A 21,169-nucleotide genomic window follows, 5' to 3' on the forward strand; every position below is an offset into this window, starting at 1 on the left:
TATAAAATTTCAAATTTAAAAAGATATCCCAAAATTTTTCAAAATGGCGGACATTTTGAAAATGAAAGGAAGCCATTTTGTAAAATTTTTCAAAAAAATTTTTGAAATTACTAAAAATGCAAAAGGATTGGGTCTTGTGAAAAAATCTTACTAGAGTTCAGGGTTACCACCTCACATTACATTCTGACCCGGAGATTTTACCTACCCCCCGGCCCCCGTCTTTAATTTTCAAGTGTCCGAAATACTAAAAATTACGTCGATCTCGATATGTAATGAGAAATTTTTATATATTTTTTTGTTTAGAACGTTTTTTATTATTAAAAAACGGCTTAAGTTTCTTAAGCCATGCTCAAGTTTACTTAAATCATGCTTACTTTAACCAGGTTTAAACCAGGCATGTAAGTTCGGCTTAAAAACTAAAGCCTGACTTAAAAAAAAAAAAACAAAGTTAAGCTGTTTATTAGGTCAAGCTTATTTTTTTAAAGTCGAGCCTTATTTCCTTTAGGTTAGACTTTTAAGACGCATTCAAAGTCAGTTCAGCTAGATCTAACCTTGAAACCTTTAAAGCCTGATCTTAATAAAACTTAAGTCTAGTCTACAACAAAGGCCTTGCTTAAAAATCTTAGGACTGACTTTAAAAACTTAAACCTAGTTTGTAAAAAAAAAGCTAGTCTAGCTAAAAGAGGTTTATTCTGGTTTTGAAAAACTCAGATCTGACTTGAGACGATTTTCCTTTAGCTAAAAAAGAGAGAGAATATATTTCAATATCCGATTTTTTAGTTTTCTGATACTGCCGAAATTAAAGCAAAAAAAATTAAAACCGTGTGACCCAGAGAAATACATCCTAAACCCGCAGCCCGGAAATCATACCCCGAAACCCGAAGTCTCCGGGTAAAACGCCTAGAGGTGATAGCCTTACTAGAAGCGTTTGAGACTTACTTTAATTAAATAGCGTCTTCAGAGACTTTTACTCGTCTCAGTTCTTATATTTGCCGTAAAAATCATTCATTGCAATTTAAAAGGGAAATAATCGTGAATTTAATAGTCTTGAAAACAATAAGGATAGTCTTGAGGAATATTCTTGAAAATCTTAAAAGTAATTACATTTTATCATTTATTTTTGTATTTCAATCAAAAAAATATACTCAAAAATGTATTTTTATGGTACACTATAATGGATGCCATTACCGAACCGCATGACTGATTTTTAAAAAATTACTAGATTTAGCAAGGGCATTAAATTACCTTTCAAACGATACTCTATTCATCAAAATCGGTGCACTAGTGGCTAAAACGCAAAAGGTCAAAGTAAAAAATTATGAAATGCTGAAAAATGAATTTTCCGCCTATGTTTTCCAAAATGTCTGCCAAGAAAACAAGGGTTGATCGATTTTCGAAAATTTACATGTTTTGGAAAGGTCACGAAAGTATCTTTCCAAAACTAGTAAGTTTTTGAAAATCGGTTATACACAGCCGAAGATATAGCCATTTCAAATTTACCTTAAGGAATAACTCTTGCCTTGCTCGAGAACTTTTCAAGGATAGTGTAGATCCAGCTGGAGATTTTGTTGTTTTATTCCGGAAACTTCAGTTGTGATGTCCGGAAGTTGAATTGTAAAAAAGAAAATTAAATTTTGCAATATTTTCTTAAATTTAATGTTCTCTATAATCATTTTTGTTTTAAATATTTTCATATTTATAGATTATCCCTTCCGGATAAATAAGTGTTGTTTTCCGGAAATTGAATATCTCGGGAATAACTGATTCGAAAAAAAATTTTAAAATATATTTTTTAATGCAAATTCTTTTTTTTAAATATTCAAAAAGGAATAATAAAAAATATATAAATGATTCATCTAAAAGAGAATTATTTTTTAAATCTCATGCTTGCGTTACGAATGGCACGTACTGTAGTTTTCTAAGCTCTTAAAAAATCACTTTTTGAATATTTTCTTTTCAAAAAAAAAAAAATCTTAAAGATATTCCTAATTATTTTTCTGAAGTTCCTGGAGGGATGAGCTTCATCCCACCAAACTTCCGGAAGATCTAAAAAAGCCAAAAAGGATATTTTTATTGGAATTGAATTTAATTGAATTTTCTTCCTGCCACAGTCGGAGTATCGTGTTCTAATTGGCAATCGTGAGTGGATGCATCGCAATACAATCCACGTGCCACCGGAAGTGGGGGCAAAAATGTCCGAGGAGGAAGCCATGGGGCACACGGCAATACTGTGTGCCATCAACAATAGCCTCGTGGCCATGGTGTCGGTGTCGGATATGGTGAAGCCCGAGGCGCATTTGGCGGTTTTCACGCTGAAACGCATGGGGGTGGAGGTGATCCTCCTGACGGGCGACAATAAGAACACAGCGGCGAGTATTGCGCGCCAAGTGGGCATCCAGAGGGTCTTCTCGGAGGTGCTGCCGTCGCACAAGGTGGCCAAGATTCAGCGATTGCAGGAGAGTGGTGTTCGCGTGGCAATGGTGGGTGATGGGGTGAATGATAGCCCAGCCCTGGCACAAGCTGATGTGGGGATTGCCATTGCGGCAGGGACGGATGTGGCTGCTGAGGCAGCTGATGTGGTGCTGATGCGCAATGATTTGCTGGATGTTGTGGCGTGTCTGGATCTCTCGCGGAAGACTGTTAAGCGAATACGGCTGAACTTTCTCTTTGCCAGCATGTACAATCTCCTTGGGATTCCCCTGGCTGCTGGGGTGTTCAGCCCCTTTGGCTTCATTCTCGAACCGTGGATGGCTTCCGCCGCCATGGCAGCTAGTTCCGTGTCAGTCGTGTGTTCATCGCTTCTTCTCAAACTGTAAGAAAAATCATTTAAGGGGGGGGTCTCTTTTGGGAGCTGGTGAAATTAAATGTTTTTATTTTTCTTGGGGTTTTTCTTAAACATGGTTTTCAATTGTTGGTCACATTTAAAGACTTATTATTGAAGAGTAAGAAAATCACTTTCCGCCATCTTAGATGCGACGCCATCTTGAGATTTTCCTCAAAACACAAAGGTAGGTTTTTCTCAGGATCTACTGGATGGATTTTGATGGGGTAAAAAGCAAATGAAAGAGGAAATACCAATGCAGATTTTGATGTAGCGGAATTTTGAATTTCCGTTCTGGGGCTGAGAAAAGTGAAAAAACGTCAAAAATATCTGAAAAAAATCACATTTTTCCACTTTTCTTAGCCCCAGAATGGAAATTCAAAATTCCGCTACATCACACGGAAAAAAATGAATAGCCAAGGTAGACACAAAAAATATGTCTCCCAGCTATTTGGCGTTAGAATATAATAATGTCCAGGGTAGAAATGAATTATGTCTCTCCCAGGCATTTGAAATTTCTAGCTCAGAAATTTTAGAGAAAAATCAAAACATTCAAAAATTAGGTTATGTGATGGTGTTGTTGACTTTCTCTGAAGAAGTGCAATTTTCCTGTGGACCCATTTACAATAACATCTCATGATTTGTCGGAAAATCTCACAGTTTTCTCGGTGACTTATGAAAATGACCATGTTTATGTGTGTATTGGGAAAAAAATGACAAAATTTGTGAGGCAGTTAAAATTCTTTTGTAGCCGAGACTGGAACTATAAGTGGCTCGAGTACAAATTATGCGTGGCAGAGACATATAAGAATTTCTGGCTTGGATATATGTCAATTTCTGTACCGTACAACTTTTTTTTTCCGTGCAAAATCTGCATTGGTATTTCTTCTTTCATTTGCTTTTTACCCCATCAAAATCCATCCAGTAGATCCTGAGAAAAACCTACCTTTGTGTTTTAGGGCAGTTCCGTGGAAAACTCGGAAAATCACAAGATGGCGTCGCACCTAAGATGGCGAAATGTGATTTTCTTACACTTCAATAATTAGGCTACAAATGTAACCAACATTGGAAAACCAGGTTTAAGAAAAACCCCGAAAATTACAACATTAAAAAAATGAGTAAATTCTAACAATTTTCCCAAGAGACCCCCCTTAATTTTGAATCTTTTTAAATTAACGGATTGAGGGGAATTTTCGGGCTCTTCGCTCTTCTTTTTTTAGGTACAAAAAACCCTCACTGGCATCCCTGCAGACGCCAGAATACCTCCAATTGGTGGACTCAGGAGGGCATCTTGATCCGGACGCTGTGTCTGTCCATCGTGGTCTCGAGGATATTCCACGACCAGATTTTGGTAGATCAAATAGCTCCACTTTGTCCAGGTAACACGTCAATGTGGCTTTATTTTAACTTCTTTCTTTTACCTTCTCTGCACTTGAGCACGCTGCATAGCACCCCCTGCATGCAACACGCCTCCACCACTAACTTCTTTTCTTTTTTTTCTCTGCTTTTAATTCTCATTTGCAGCTTCCTTAGAACACCAAGCTCACGATAGAGAATTCCTTTTGCATGCTGCATGGATTTTTCTTCGTTTCTTTTCACCTTATATTTTTTTAAAGAAAATTTAAAATATTTCTGGTTCTGGATTTTTTCTCTATTATAAGAAAAATATTTTCTCACCATTCCTCCACTTTACACTAGAAAAAAAAATATTAATAAAATCTTGACTGTGATTAGAGGGAAATCCAGACGTAAAAACTTGGATTAATGAGCAGTATATGTGTATTTTATTAGGGTATTATATTGTGTTTAATTAAAAGAAAAGTAAGAGGTGAGATGTAAAAGTTAAAAAAGTTCAATTTACACGAGGATTTTTTTATCAGTACTACGTGTAAGTAATTAAAATAAAAATTTTCGAAAAAATATCAAGAAAATTTAATATTCTCACATTTTTTTTGAACTCATTCAATCATTGAACCAAAATTCATTGATATTTGATCAAATATTGTGCTAAAGTTTAGAAAAAATTAGACCTTTCTTTAATGATTTAATTTATTTGGCTCAGATTTGCCTCAAAACATTTGAGAGAAAAAATATCATCGGGACGTTTTATACGAGATCAATTAATAGTCAAAACAGAACACATTTTACCGGAAATATTGAGCACAAAAATGGCTAAAATTTAGAACCATTTAGAGCAATCAAATTTTATTAAATGGGGTTCATTTTGATCTATTTTTGGCTCGTGAGAATCATTAAAAATTCATCCATTAATCATTCAGCAGTAAAACATAAGACTGAATAAAAAAAATGATGATTTATTGCGCAAAAATTGAGCAAATATTGCTCAATCATCATTTTCTTCAAGATAAAAAATGATCACATTATTTAAATCTTTTTCAAATGAATTTTTAAAGGTTTCTTTAGGATAAAAAATCAGTAAATAATCTCAAAATTTATTGAATGACACCCTTTAGATTCTTTAAAAAATAATAATTAAAGTTTGTTCATTATTTGATTTGATTTAAAATATTGATCCAAGTTTGTTCATTATTTGATTCAATTTAAAATATTGATCAAAGTTTGTTAAATATTTGATTTTATTAAGAATATTGATTAGAGTTTCTTCATTATTTGATTTTAGTGAAAATATTGATCAAAGTTTGTTCCACGTTTGATTCAATTTCAAATATTGATCAAAGTTTGTTCATTATTTGATTCAATTTAAAATATTGATCAAAGTTTGTCCAATATTTGATTTTATAAAAATAATTGATCAAAGTTTGTTCCACGTTTGATTTAATTTAAAATATTGATCAAAGTTTCTTCATTATTTAGTTCAATCTCAAATATTGATCCAAGTTTGTTCATTATTTGATTCAATTTAAAATATTGATCAAAGTTTGTTAAATATTTGATTTTATTAAGAATATTGATCAGAGTTTCTTCATTATTTGATTTTAGTGAAAATATTGATCAAAGTTTGTTCCACGTTTGATTCAATTTCAAATATTGATCAAAGTTTGTTCATTATTTGATTCAATTTAAAATATTGATCAAAGTTTGTCCAATATTTGATTTTATAAAAATAATTGATCAAAGTTTGTTCCACGTTTGATTTAATTTAAAATATTGATCAAAGTTTCTTCATTATTTAGTTCAATCTCAAATATTGATCAAAGTTTGTTCAATATTTGATTATATCTCAAATATTCATCAGTTTTTTCCACGTTTGATTTGGTTTCAAATATTGATCAAAGTTTGTCCAATATTTGATTTTATTAGGAAAAATTCTGTTAATTCAATTTGTGTAATATATTTTTTATTCATTATTCACAAATTGTTATTTACGCAAAGTTGTAACAAATCGTTATTTTTTGTAGAAAAAGCTTACCCAGCTGGACTAAGAAATTTTTATTAATAAATAAAATTTCAACTCTTTTCTTACTTATATTAAAAATTCAGGCAAATCATGAATGTTTTTGAAGGAAAAACAATGAGCTTTTTCTTTTTTTTTACTCCTCAAAGCTCAATTGTGTTATATGCCAATATTTTTTTCTTTTAAAAAACCCTTGTCTGACCTTTTACAAAATCCATCACTAATACGTCAAGGGCCATCAATTGAGCGCGTGAATTGTGAAATAAAATGCCGCCCTACTTTTCGAGACTTTTCTTTGTCCTCTTTGGGTTAATCGAACACGATTTTTTTCTATTTTTTTTCTCCTTCGAATCTTTTTTTTTTCGTCCACAAACAATTCTATTTTTAGGCCCTCTTACACACATATAGGGAATTTATAGACCAAAGTTTAATTCACTTGCTTTCCCCATCCTCCAATGCGCTGTGAGAATGAGGTCTGTGTGACGTAGGACAAACAAATGGGTGGATGATTTTGGGGGGTGGGGAAAAGGACACGCTTGTCCGCATCTATGGAAGAGTTTTGAATACACACAGAGGGAGAAAAAAAGTAAAACAGAAGCTTCTCAATCCTTCCCGCATTGAGTTTATTGTTGTCTGTTGGGGGTGGTGTCTCCTAAAACACTTTCGCATGACAATTTGTGTTGGTTCCTTCTTTTACGTCTGCCCGTCACACATTTTCAAATTCTCACCACACCGAATAAACGGAGATTACGGTGCGGATAAACTCTGCGACAGAATCAAATTATTCTGTGTGGCTGCACACATTCTCCACACACACACATCCCACCCACTTCCCGCATACATGCTCCAGGTCTTCAGTAAAAGCACACAGGAGCGGAGGAAGAAAAAGCCCCTCAAAATGACCACGAAAAGACCAAGACTTGGGGCACATATTGGCTGGTAATGCACAAGAAGGACAAGAAGATATGGCAAGATAGGTGGGGGATGGGGAGGTGTGGAGATTAAATAGTTGTGGGGATAAATTTTGCACCCAAGTGAAAATTCAATTAGTATTGAAATTCATTGAATATCTCGTGGGAGTTTGTGGTGGTAGAAAGAGTCCATTGGGAGAGAAACTTTATCCATCGTGATGGAAATATGTAAGAGGGCCTAATATATTGCACAAGAGTGATTTTCTTGCAGATTAACTTCTGTTCCATTTTTTTTGTAAATTAATCTTACACTGTGGCTCCACCTCGTTGGAAAATGGTAGCCAATGAAAATGCTTTGACTGAATTTATCAGCCAATCAGGGAGCTTCTTTGAAACACTAATTCTTCTTCTTATTCATTTATACGTCAGAAAAAAATTAAGAAGGATTGATTCTGCCAAAATTATTTTATTTTCTTGCAATTTAAGAGTTTCGAGACTATTTATTTCAATTTTATTTAAAAAAAAATTTTTTTTTGAAAGACTTTGCCAAATTGTTGGTTTTCTTAATTCTGTTATTGATAAAAAAAAAGGTTTTTTCCAAAAAAATTTAAATAAATTTCCTTGAAATGGGATATTTTAAAGTTTTTGATTTTTCGAAAGTTTCAATCTACCAAAATCTTGCGATAAAAATTAAGTTTTAAGTCAAGAAAAGAGAAGATTTTTGATAAAATCGACATTTAAACCAACTTTCAAAGGAAATCTGTAAAATATGGGAAAATCAGTCACTTTGCAATGCGGGGAAGTGAAAACACGGGAGATGAAATTCCTCGCTTTTTATTTATGCGACGTTTCGGAGACTTTTTTCTCTTTCCTCAGGCATTAATAATTTGGGAGTCTTTCAGTGAATTTCTTGGTGATGAGAACCGTATGTGTTGTCCAGTGGATGCAGAGTGACCAAGAAATCAACCGAAAGACTCCCAAATTATTAATGCCTGAGAAAGGAGAAGAAAGTCTCCGAAACGTTGCATAAATAAAAAAGCGATGAATTTCAATAATTTCGGCTCCCGTGTTTTCACTCCCCCGAATTTTTAAAAAAGTATACTTGTTCAATTCTGAACAAGAATTTTATTCATAAATTTTTGGTGGTAATGCGCAACTCCAGGCAGTCAAGCCGTAGCAAATAATTTTGGTCTGAAACAAAACATTATCTTAATTCTCACTAATTCAAATCTCCTATTCAATCACTTACTCGAGATAATATTTCTCCTAAATTGGGCTTGCCTGCCTTTCTCTTCTCAATAAATCTTCTAATTCCCCTGAAAGCAAATTATAAATTAATATTCTAGCATTTCTTCATTCCATTTCTTTTGATTCTAACCTCACTATTGTCCGTGTCTCTCTTCATCAACTTTTCTGGGCGTTTACTTCTTCTTCGCCTAATTTTCCCTGTAATACAGAATCATCTTACTCTACTGATCATTTTCTTAATAGTTTTCTCTACTTACATTCAATATTAATCGGTAAATTTCACAAATAAATGGAGAGCACGCGACAACTTCTACTTTCTTCACTAAAGTCCTTCCATCATAAATCTAACCTGCCTGAAGTATGCGCTACTTATTACAAATTCAAATATTTAAACTCAAACGACTAAAACTAATTTTCAACAATAGGGGAGACCGGGGTAAAAATAGTCAATTTGCATAAATCCTTATCTGCAGGATTCCCCAAGGGCAAGAAAATTTCCTCGATAGGTCATTCTTATAGGAAATTTCCTGCCCTACAACTTTGTCTCAGACCATTTTTCTCTATCTCCACGGGAAATATGAGTTTTCGAGCTTTTCCTAAACGCTTCCGCTTCTGACTTTTTTTAAACGCGGCGGGTAAATATAGTCACCAGTTGGCTAAATAAAGTCGGTCGAATTTTCCGACATTTCCAATGATTTTCCACCTGAGAGATTGATAGTAGTTGATAGCTAAACTTCTCACCTTTTGATCCGCGACAAGGAATTTCACTTTTATACGCACTAAAACAGAGAATTTTGCGATTTTCTCAATCACGTCATTTTGCAACAAATGGATAGAAAATATGTCGAAAATTTCGAACTCCCGTATGATTTACATGGAATGACTAGATCTACCCCAAGGGGTATGTTTTGATTCAAATAATTGTACAGAAAAATCATTAAAAGTTAATGAAAAATACACCTTGGCAACGTTTTCTGCACTAACCCAGGTAGTGAGAAAAATTATCAGATTGGAAAATTGCTGAAGGAAAACTTCGGAAAACGCGTTTTTCTCAATACGCAAAAGTTTGGGAAATGGACCAAAAATCTATTTTCATTTTTAACTCCTAAAGTACTGATCGGATAACCTCCAAATTACTGTCAAAAATTATAGGTTGGTAAGGCTTTGCACCCTAATTTTTTCCGATTTTTCCGATTAATAACTTCGGAGAAATTGGCATTTGAAAATTCCAAAATGACTATTTTTACCCCGGTCTCCCCTACTGATCAATAATATCTCAATGGGCCTCAAAGGGTTAATCACCTGCTATTTTTTTTTCTCTTCAAAATTCATTTCCTTATCAATTTTTCTTTTGACAAATTAAATTAAAAAAAGAAAAAGCTATCAGGGAAAGATTTCAAATTGTTTCTTATCAATTTCTCACGTCAAATTGGGAAACTCAATTTGACATCGGAACATTCAAAGGGGTGCAACAATTCTTCAAGACTTTCAAGATAATGCCATCACGCACAATTGAGCTACAATTGAGCCATTTGATTGTGTCTCTCATGTGTCTCTAATTCTTATCAGAAACATGATTTTGTTAGAAGAATTTATTTACTTTTTTTTCAGTGAAGAATTCAATTTTTCTTTCGAAAAAAAAAAAAATACGGAGGCAATTTATTCAAATAAATTGAATTTAATTGAGGTAGTTAAAATACGGAACAATATGGGACAAATTAAATTAAATTAATTAATATTTAAATTAATTTAAATATTGAACTAAATTTGTCAATTTTAACTAAAACACAATTAAGAGGGGAAAATATTAACTCAATTCTAAGATTAAAAGTGACTAAACTCCTTTTCATTGCACTCTGCACGTTTCAAAGTAATTCTGCTTAGACAATTTTCTTCTTTTAGCTCGCATTTTACTATCTTTTTTTCCTTTTTGGCACGAAGCTTTTAGGCTAAACTTTCTTCACAACAACTGTCTTTTGCATGCCATCACGAGATTTTTTCTTGCACGCACGGTGATCACAAAAAGAAGCTTTTCAATGAAAAGCTTCCACTAAAAAAAAGATTTTCTAACTTTGATATTTTTTTATTCTCTGTATTCGCGATAAATTTGAAGAATTTTCGGTCGGGGTAAAAGCTCTTCTGAGCCCCGACTTCTGGCGGAGGACGATAAGATGCGCATCGAAGTGGTGCGTTCGGGTAAGTCCAAATCCAAATCCTACCGTGATTGTACGGAAATGCAGAAATTGTGAGAGCAGAAAATGAGGAATTATTTGTGATAAAAAAAAAAACAATGTAAATGTGGAACATCGAGGGATGACCCAGGATGGACTTCCAGAGGAGCCTTCTTTTGCCGAAAGACAGTACTTAGGATGTTTTTCTAATCATTTTACTCTCTTTTTTTATTTTTATCTTTGTACATCAGTAAGAATAAAAAAAAACATCTCATTGAGCTTTGAACGTTAAAGTCTTTTATTTTGTTGCTGGGGGGTTGCTGCTGTTCGACTCTTCCTCGTTCTTTTTTTGTGTTTGCCTCGAGGGGGGTGGATTAACGATGTCTGGCGTGGAAAAAGGGAATTTTATGCTATTTATTTGGGAATTTACGATTGAAAGGTGTACTCTCGCATGGGGGGAACTTTATCACGTAAACAGCCATGAAAGGGAAACTAAGTGAGGGGGCTGGTTGAATATTTTTTGTATGGAAATCGAATGAAAATTAATACATTTGGGACCTTTTTAACCCCCCAAAAAACGTTTTTTCCTAAAAACGTACGAAATATTCGATTTTTTGGGAAATTTTCGTGTAAAAAATTGCAAAGTAATATGTAGGAAAGGGTGGGCGCTAATAAAAGTTACTCTAAAGCTTAGGAAAAGCTCAAACTAACAAATTTTCCAACAAGGTAATGTAAAGGTCATTAGCGCAAAGGTGTACAGATCATTTACCTATAGGAAATTTTTCACCCTTCAGCTCCTCAGCCCAAACATTCTTCACATGGATTCAACTGAAAGGATGCTAAGTAATGCAAAAATGTGCTTTGATTAAAAATTTACTAACTATTTTGACAAAATTTTTAACAAAGAAAACTTTTCATTTGTTTTATATTGTTTAAATCTTCAAAAAAAAAGGATTTCTTTACAACAAATACTGATACAATTGACTGATTTTTTTTTATGAAGAATACTCACCTCTTTCCCACTAGAATATGAATTTCCTCCGCAACAAAAATTGTCTTTCACAGTGGCGTAGCCAGCAGGGGGTTTGGGTAGCAGCAAAACTTAAGGCAGTTTAGGTTTTCCTTCAAAATTTTAATTTAGATTTAATTTTGAATGGAAATTTTTTAATTAATTTATTTTCATTCTTTTAAAACTTGGTTCGTTTAACGTTCTCTTTCTAACGTTTGACGTTACTTTTTTTTTAAGTTTGACAATTTTTCTAATGTTTGTAACATAAAGAAAACGTCAAACATCACAATAAATGTCAAACTTAAAAAAATAAACGTCAAATGTAAAGAAGTGAACGTTAGACGTAAGAAACAGAACATAAAAATGTTTTAAAAATAAAGTAACGTCAAATGTTAGAAAAGAAACGTCGAACAGTAAAAATAAAATGAATTACCTATATAAGTTTTTTTTCTTTAAATGGTTCAATAAACGTAAAGCGTCAAAAAAAACTGTCAAAAAAGCTTGAAACTTTTGAATAAACGTCAACATTAGAAGACAAATGCAAAACGTTTAGACAAGATCACTAAGAAACGTCAAGTATCAAACAAGGTAAAACGTTACAAATGTCAAATGTTAGATGTCAGAATGACGAACGGTCCACACTAAATTAATTAAAAAGAAGAAGAAGATTCCTAAATCATTCTTTAAATCAATTTTAGCACAATTTAAATTCTTTTTTGTACATGTATGTAGGTATATTTTCCCTTATTTTAAAACACCGTCCCTGTTAAACAGCTCAATGATGTTCATCAAAGGTATCCCGCTGATAAATTCTTTTTGAACACAGAGAACGCCTTTTCCTGATTTCTCAAGATTTCTTTTTAACGTCAAAACATTGCAAAAGTCTCTCTGTAGAGGATGGAGCAAGGGATGGAAGAAAAACAGGCAAAAGACGCAATTTTCATATTAAATTTTATTCCTTTCCTTACAGCATAAAATTGTGGGGTCGTTTTCTGTCGTTTACATTCTTTTGGATTTCTTCCTTCATTTTCCTCTTCAAAAAGAAAAGAACCTGTTTTCGCCTCGTAAGCATTTTTTTCATTTAAATATTTTTTCTTCATCTTCATTTATTTTGAAAATAGCAATTTCCCAATGCTGCACTCACTGCTCACCACCCTTCTCATTGCCACCCCCACCCAAAAGAAAAATTTTGAGCTTGGTGGAAGTAAACTCTTTGCATTTGCAGTGAGTTGATCAGCATGAGGAATTTTTTTTTCTTTCAAGCTTTTCACACATTCGCAAGTTTTTTCCTCACTTTAGGTAAAAATTTTCCTTCTCGCACAATTAAAATCTTTCTTATAGACAAATTACTCGTTCTCTCTCACACACCGCTCTCGCTCTTTGTCTTCCTCCCAAAAGATATGATTCTTTTCCATTTTCACGTCTAATTTTCAATTGACGTTGAGATATTTTTCCATCATTTTTTTATTTTTCATTTTTTTTTGCTTTGTTCCATCTCAAATAACCTGTAATACATTTAAGTAAATATTTTTCATTCTCATTTGCATGTTTTTTTTTAGTTTTTATTGGTAAAAGTTAATAATTATATAGAATAGCATTATTTTTTCATCATCAATTCTTTTATATATTTTGTGTGTACACAAGGGGCAAATAGCTGGCAGAATTAAAGACACCGAATCTCTGAATATTCTCAATATTTTTTAATATTTTAAAATCTATCAGAAATATTTGTTAATATATTTTTTGAAAATTAATTATGAATTTTCTAAATGTTTTCTTACATTATATCTGAAAAGATATGAAAACATTTTTAAATATTCGGAATACCTATGTATTTCTAAAGATTTGCTTTTAGATATTCCTGAATATTTTCATAGTTTAAAAAAATTGAATAAGAGGCTAAAATATTAAAAATGCTAAAAATATCCAAGCAGCGTCAAACTTTATGATTTCTCCCATGAAAATTCCGAATATTTCCACGTGAAAGAAAACACGAGGAAAAATCTATCAGTTATTTTCCCCTTGCATACACATCTGGTTCTTTCATTTTTTTTTTAGGGATTTTTGTGCGAGCATTTCTTTGTAAAATAAATCAATGGTGAAAGAAGAAAATTTTTGGAAGGGAATTGTGGAAAAAGTTCCGACATTTTCCTGTGGAAGTTGGGCTATTTTCCATAGATATTTCCTTGGAAAAATTTCTCCATCCCAAATTATCGCACAAAAATCACAAATTTCCAGTAAAATGATTTTATTTTTTTCCATTTTCTTAATACTTTGATTATTACAAAAAACACATGATTACTATTTTTTTCTTTTTGCATTTCATCCTGTCCATGTCTTTGTGTTCTTGTATTTAGAACATTCCCAGGGCATGGAAGAAAAGTTCTTTACAGTAAAATATTTTTTTCTCTCAAAGGTGAGAGAAGGATTTTCTATTTTTTTTTTAATTTTTATATTTTATCTTCGGTAAAAACGCTGAATGTTTTTTTTTTTTAATTTTCTTTTCGAAAGTATTGTGCAAAAATATTCTTTCTTTCCACTAACAGCTACTTTTTTTCTCTCCCACTGATTTAATATATATTTTAATCAGTTTTCATTTTCTTTTTTTAATTTGTCTTACGGTTATTTTTAACACTAAATTTCTTCACTTCGTCAATACAAATATGTTTCATCCATTTTTTTTTCATTAAATTTATTTATTTGATATTTATTTTTCATTTCATTTTTTTCTCCATTTTCTTTCATTTTACCTTCGATGGACACATAGAAGTTGTTTTTCTTGAGAAAATCTCCCGCGCAAAAAAAAAATCTACAAGATTTATCATTTTTTAACTTATATAAAAAAATTATTATCGACATTTTTTCTCTCTCTTAATTCTTCTCACACTTTCGTGATTATTTTTTTGATCCCAAAAATACATTTTTCACACGGAAAAGTGTGTGTGTGTGTGTTTTGAGTCCCCAAAAGATCCTTGTTTCTCATCATTTTTGTTTTATCTTCACAGTAAAAACACAACAAAATTAGTTATACACAGTAAGAAAAATTATACTAAAAAAAATAGTTACTTTAAAGAAGATTTTTTTATACACAAGAAAATGCCGTCGCGTCCAAATTGAATGACCTTTACGCGTTGCGCGAGGACATTCCAACACGCACAGTTGAGAATGATCAAGAAAGCTCTGAGGAGATGTTTGAAGAAAAAAAAAACGAAAAATAAATCATGAAAAGGGTTTTTTGGTAAGAAAATGTTTTGATTTTTTCTTACCTAAAATAAGTTGGTTAGAATGGAAAAATTGCAGAGCTGAATGGGGCTCTCCTTCTATAAAAGTGTACAGCAGCAGTAGGACTTCTTTTGGCGCTTCTCCGACGTCGAATTCATCTCACGCACTATCGTGGCGAACACCTCATTCACATTAATGCGATCTTTGGCGGATGCCTCAACAAAAGGGCAATCCCACAGTTCTGCGAGGGTGTTTCCTGTTTAAATTTTAAACAAATTTCAATTAAAGAATCAATAAAAATAACTCACAAAAAGAATTCTTTTGGAAGTTTTCATTTAAACGTGATTCTCTAAAAATTAAATGAAGGAGTTTATTCATCGGCCTACTAAAAAACTTCCCCTTCACAAAATAACTTTGACTCATTTTATCTTGTAGAGAATCAAAAAAAGAATAAGAAATCTCTAAAGAAACTACCCACTTTCCAAATAAGATTAGCTACAAAAATTCAACAGAAATTTGCATTAAAAAATGCAAAATATTGCGCCGCCATTTTTATATTTTGTTTTTTTTTTTAACACTTTGATAACAAAACTGACAAATCTTTGCCAATTCGACTTTTTTAAATTAGAAATTCAAAGTTCTTTGTAAGAAAAATTGGAAGAAAGTTTTTCATATTTGAGAGAAAATTACAGTCAAAGTTTGAGGTTAAAATTTTTGGTCCTCCAAATGTTAAATTAGGCCTGGGGCGCTGTGGGTAGAGCATTCAAACTCGTATTCAAATGCGAGATAAATTTCCATTAGGCGCGTTATATGCTGTATAAGTTTTTGTCGCTGGATGGCGACGCAAGGTCTGGAAAGATAACATAACCTCAATTGCGTAACATTGAGTTCCGGGATTGATTGGATTATGTGTAGAAGGTTGTGATGAAAAAGAAAAACTCAGCATCGACTTTGGAGGTTTTCACAAAGTATTTTTGTGGCCTCAAATGTTAAAATTTAGGCACTACCCATAGCCTAACCTTAGAAAAATGCGTTTTCATCGTGTTGATGAAACAAGGCAATCATGTTTCTTCTATGACAGTGACAGCGCTACACAAATTGACAAGGTGCGAGTGAGAAAAACGACGTATATGCGGTTTTTTTTTATAAAAGCTTTCGGTAAAGCTTTTGTTTCAAATATCACTTTTTGAGCAGCTAGTGGATTCCAAAACACAAAGAAAATCTCAAGAAATTCTCCCCAGATTGCATAAATGAGAACAGCAAAGAGTTTTTGTAACAGATAGAATGCCTTAAAAGATTTAAAAGAACAAATTCGGCAATGGCCGCTCATATTTGTAGATTTTTTTGGTAATTATTTTCCATTTTTCTCTTATCCTAGTGGAAAATGAAGAGGTTCCTTAGCGATTTCTTATTTGTTCTTGATTCTCTACAAGGTTAATCGTTTCCCAAATGGTTTGTGAATGAGAAAGTTTTTCACATACCGATGAATAAACTCCTTTTGATAATTAATCCAGAGGTCAAAAAACTACAAACTTTTTGGTTTGATTAAAAGAATTAATTATAATTTAATACAGAAAAAAAATTCGAATATTTTGAAATATTTTTATCTCCATTAAAAAATAAATATGCGAAAATAAACACAGATTGCATGCTGATATTTTTCTTTAATCCAATAATGTAAAAGAAAATCCAAGAGATTTTTTATTCAATAAATTTTTCAATTTATTCTTGATTGCACCGCAGGAATTATGGAGGATTGTGCATCAATTTCCTGAAGAAAAATCCATCAATCTTTATGAATCTATTATGGGATGCAATAATGAATTCAATTAAAGAATGAATTTCCTTCTACTAAAAGCTTCGCAGATTGTAAGAAAAGTCTTCATTTTTGCAAGAGAAAATTTCCCATTTTTATATTCATGACAAGAAGCTTTATTTTATCTTTTTAAACCCCAAAATGATTCCTATGAGAAATATTTTCCGAGACAAAAAAGAATTTTGCGAATTTGAAGAATAATTGCAAGTTTTGACTTTCAGCCAAAATTCAATATGTTTTCTCTTAACATTTTACTCGGGGTAGAAAGAAGAGCAGGAGACGGGGGGAAAGCTCGTAAATCTTGACGAGCTTTTCCAGGTTTTCCACTTTTCTTGCCTTTTTTTCTTTTCCTTTCAAACTTCTCTGCGGATGTGGGAAATATTTCTTCATAATAGAAAGAAAAATTGAACTTACCTTCCTGTGTGGAGACTTCTCTTTGGCATTCTAAATCTAGTTTATTGGCGACTAGGAGAATAGGAGCCGGTTGACTTCCCTTAACACGACTAATAACATTTTTCATATTTGATATATCCTGCAAAGAGAAAATAAATAATATAAATCAATTTATTCATATTTCCTCCCCCACAAGAAGGTGGTTAAATATATCTTTATTGAATTTATGTGTGTGTTTGGGAGCAACAAGAGAATCATTGTACATAAATTATCATTAAACGTGAATCCTATGAAATCACAACTTTATATTTTATGCTCAAGTTTCAGGCAATTTTCCCAAAGAACATCCCCACAATGAGGCGGACAGAGAGAGCTAATAATGATATAAATTTCCACTAAATATTTGTTTCCAATTTGCCAATAATTCCATGGAAATATTCTCCACACCCCTCACTTTATTTTCTCACCCTCTCTGTGAGACTCTTTGGCGACTTTCTTGGCGCTTCTCACACGCACCCTTGGCGTCATAGAGCTAGCTACAAACCCCCTCACAGGGGACCAAGTGGCGGAAAAGAAAATAAACAATGAGGGTGGGAAAAAAAAAGAAAATTCACTGTCATTGGCAATTCAAGCTCATTTATACGGCTTTTGTGGGTGGAGAAGAAATCACATTAAATTCTCCTTTGAATGTGGAGTCTTGAACATTCTTCATTTTACAAGAATTTCCCTGATATTTAATTTATAGAGATAGGTCAAGGGAAATTGGGGCAATTGGGATGAAATATTATTTCTATGCTAAAATGGTAAAAAAATGTTGAGAATTGAAGATGAATAAGCGAATTTTCTTAGTTTTTATTGAATATTTTAAGAATACTATTCGTTTTATTCCGAAGAAAAATACTGAATTAATTTCGCAGAAACGCAAAGGTAAAAAAGAGTTCCGTTTAAAATAAAAATTCCGAAAATTATTCGATGAAAGAAAAAATTCTGAAACTAGTTCTGCGAAAATTCCGAATTTACCCTTGTAGAACATAAGAAATTAGGGAAAAAATTCTCCGAAAATGTAAATTCCGAAAATTGTTTTATGAAACTTAAGAAATCGATAATATTCTGCTAAATAGACCTGTTTGCATAGAAAAAGTTTCTTGAAATATGAAAAATCCAAAAAAGCTAAAAAAAAACGCTAATATAAGAAAAAAGGTTTAACAAAAAATTAACATTCCCAAAAAAAAGTTCAAAAAAAATGAAACGTAATAAAAGTCGAAACTATTGTGCCACAAATTATGCGAAATTAAGCAAAAAGGTTTAGCAAAACTGGAAATTCTTCAATGAAAATTTTAAATGTTCCGCAGAACACAAAAATATATTTAAAAAAAGTTCTGAATTATGCAATAAGTTTGGCGAAATATAAAAATAAAAAAAAATTGTTTCGTATAGAATCAAAATTCCGAATTTATTTCTAAAACGTAAAAATCCGAAATTACAGGAAATCAACTAAATTAAACAGAAAACACATAATTAGCAAAAAGTTCCGTGAAAATTAAATTTTCGAAATTACCTTGAAATGATTAATTTTTTCAAAATAATTCCTCGAAATGTGAAATATTCAGATATTGGGCCTAATTCATCGACCAAGAAACCCTTGAAATTCGCTTGAAATCTTGAAATTTCAGTACAAAATTTAAAGATTTCAAGGGTTTCTTGGTCGCTGAATAAGGCCCATTATTGTAGAAAATTCCTACACAAGATTCACTGAGGAAGGCAAAGATTTGTGCCGAAAGCTCTAGCAGAATTGTGCCTATAAATCTACTATTCGATTATTCCGGTTCTGCGGAACATTGCTTGGTTTCTCGTGTTCAGCGAAACAAAATTCTTATTACTTCAGTATATTCGAGACACTTTTTTTTTAAAAATGTTTTTCTAGAAGAAAATTTATGATGAATAAAATATGCCTTCTGTCTCTGTCTTGATCCCTGATCTTTTAGTCCCAATTGGGGACTAATCAAATCCCCCCTAGGGTATGTGGCGCCATCTTTTATACATTTTAAAATATAAACTCAATAATTCTCCTGCTGTTTATGTATGCCTTTATGTAACAACTCAGCCAGCAATGCTGCTTTAAATAATAATTCTCTCCCCTCCTCCTCTCTCTCTCTCTAAAATTGCTTTTTAGCACATGTTTCTTGTTTACAGCACCCAACATTTTATGGGTTTTTTTTTCTTCTAAAATCAAGTCAGGAAAATTATTAACTCTCCCAGTGAAGGTTATTTTGTGTTTTCTCACGTGGAAGGAAAAGAGTAGAGAGAGAGAAAAAAAAAACTCTTTTTATACGTTATTGTGTGTCCACAAAATTAAAAAGAAATTCCACTGTGTTGGGCTCCATTTGTCATCGAATAGAGAAAGAACAAATAGGTGAATGTAAAAGTTCTCCTCTGCAATTAATTCCTTTTTGGCTTTTCTGACAGATTTATGTGGGGAAGCCAAACAATTCCATTTTTTTCTGGATGTTTTGGGTGAATTTATTGTACGTTATTGACCCCAAAATCATGCGCAACCTCTTTCTCAAAAATTTGAACAAACTCTTTTTTTTTGTCTTTCTATTTTTGCAACAAATTTTAACAATTCTAAATTGTTTTGCCAATTGGTTAATTTATATGCAATCATTATTATGTACATCGTACATACCTACATACATAATATATTTATTGATGTTTTTCTTTCATTAATATTTTATGATTTACAACCCAAGTGATGCTTTAAATTGAGTTTGTTAGTAAATTTAATTAAAATGTAACAATGCAACTCCCCCAAAACTAAACTTAATGCAAAATTCCTAATTGCTTTTTGGTATTTGCCATTGAGAGTTTCCAAAACCACCTCTAAACTATATAGATTTTATGAGAAAATTATGTGCAGTATGTAAGTAGTTTTAGTTGCTTTATGGTGGATGTTGGTATAGAGAGTTACAGAAATGTCATGAATGGATTGAATAGGAAATCATATTACGGTACAAGTTATTAAAGAGAAAAGAAGAAAACTCAAAATGTAAATCCCCATGAAGACGTACAAAATAATAATAATATCGTTAGCAAGGAACTTTATAAAGTGAAAAGCTTTTATACCCTTTTCAATAATTTTCATTTTCCTTTCAAACTTCCGTACATATAGTTTTGCATGGAAAGTATTACATATAATATTGCAAATTTCCGCAAAAGCAGCTTAAACACGATTTTTCTCCCTATTTTTTTTCTTGCAAATAAACCAAATTGATTTGTTTTGTGCGATGTTGCGTGTTTTGTTACCTTTTCCACCTACACCTCCTCCTGCACACAAGAAGCTTTTATGGTATAGCGAGGTATTTATATGTACAAAAAAAAAAGATGTACAAGAAAAACATTGAGGTGAATTCTTTATTATGTTTTTCAGCAATTACTGTCCATTTTGTTTGCTCTTTACTCATCAATTTTTACGAGGAAGTTCCGAGGGCATTTCTCTCCATCTTTCTCTTTTAATCCATAGTGAATGGATAAACAAAATATATTTAGCTATGTGGTGCAATGAGTTGGTAAAATGATTAAACTCCTTGACTTCTCTGTAAGCTCCTACTCTGAATAACTTTTCAATTTAAGTGGCAAAGCTGAATAAAATATAATTGAAAAGCTCCCACATTTCCCCCAAAAAAGAGGCTGTCAATTGCTTACACAAGAATACAGCGGCTAAAAATTACCTATAAAAGAGATTTCTTAACGTTAAGAAATGTCAAATATTTCAAAGAAAAGTCAAGCGCTAAATTAGAAACGTTATGCATTTGAAAAGAAACGACAAATAGAAAAGTCAACCGTTAGAAACGAAACGTTAAAGATTATGTTTGAAACATTCCCGCTGATGTTTCATCGGTGAGATTAAAAATAAATGTATTAAAAAAAAAATAGATTTTGTTTGGAGTGCTGAGACTAACAAGAGAATCATTTGAATAATTCGAAATTTTTTTTATTGGAAGATTTAATCGCTTCACGTCCGTAAGAAACATAGAAACATTGAAACATTCGATCTTTTCGTCACGATAATTATTCTGTGGAAGCTTTCAGAGAACATCTTTCACTCAGAACGTTTTCTTTGGTCTAATTGACGTAAATTAAATAGATTTAATTATATCTTGGAAAAACAATTATATTAATTAAAATTTGAAAAAAATACGCTT

At 32.2% G+C, this 21,169-nt stretch overlaps 2 protein-coding genes and 1 long non-coding RNA gene across 5 annotated transcripts in view; 1 reads left to right on the top strand and 2 right to left on the bottom strand.

Annotated features, from left to right (window-relative positions):
• Positions 1-10,813, top strand: part of LOC129796035 (copper-transporting ATPase 1) — a 46,958-nt gene extending 36,145 nt beyond the window's left edge. The window contains 3 exon segments of the mRNA XM_055837693.1: positions 2,112-2,812; positions 4,042-4,200; positions 10,470-10,813. Coding sequence (XP_055693668.1) covers positions 2,112-2,812; positions 4,042-4,200; positions 10,470-10,605 — 996 coding nt within the window. The 3' untranslated portion in view covers positions 10,606-10,813.
• On the bottom strand, positions 8,010-8,683 carry LOC129796284 (uncharacterized). Of its 2 annotated transcripts, XR_008751201.1 has the most exons (4): positions 8,614-8,683; positions 8,487-8,554; positions 8,358-8,424; positions 8,010-8,299 (listed from the first exon to the last, which is right to left on the bottom strand). It is a non-coding gene; the product is annotated as an uncharacterized LOC129796284 (long non-coding RNA). The 2 variants fall into 2 exon arrangements; XR_008751200.1 differs by having other exon boundaries at positions 8,010-8,424.
• A 1,660-nt stretch (positions 10,814-12,473) lies between the features above and the next one.
• The window catches only part of LOC129796248 (ras-related protein Rap-2a), a 62,956-nt gene continuing 54,260 nt past the window's right edge, over positions 12,474-21,169 (bottom strand). Inside the window, exons 3-5 of one of the 2 annotated variants that reach the window (XR_008751189.1) lie at positions 16,989-17,106; positions 14,803-15,014; positions 12,474-14,716 (exon numbers count right to left, since the gene is read on the bottom strand). Coding sequence is in view for 1 of the 2 variants with exons in the window: in XM_055838035.1 (XP_055694010.1) it covers positions 14,857-15,014; positions 16,989-17,106 (276 nt within the window). In the remaining variant the exon portion in view is untranslated. Of the gene's footprint in view, positions 15,015-16,988; positions 17,107-21,169 lie in introns of both variants that reach the window. The other variant, XM_055838035.1, reaches the window with a different exon arrangement.

Source organism: Lutzomyia longipalpis, chromosome 4 (genome assembly GCF_024334085.1).
Source record: "Lutzomyia longipalpis isolate SR_M1_2022 chromosome 4, ASM2433408v1".
Classification (NCBI taxonomy): domain Eukaryota; kingdom Metazoa; phylum Arthropoda; class Insecta; order Diptera; family Psychodidae; genus Lutzomyia; species Lutzomyia longipalpis.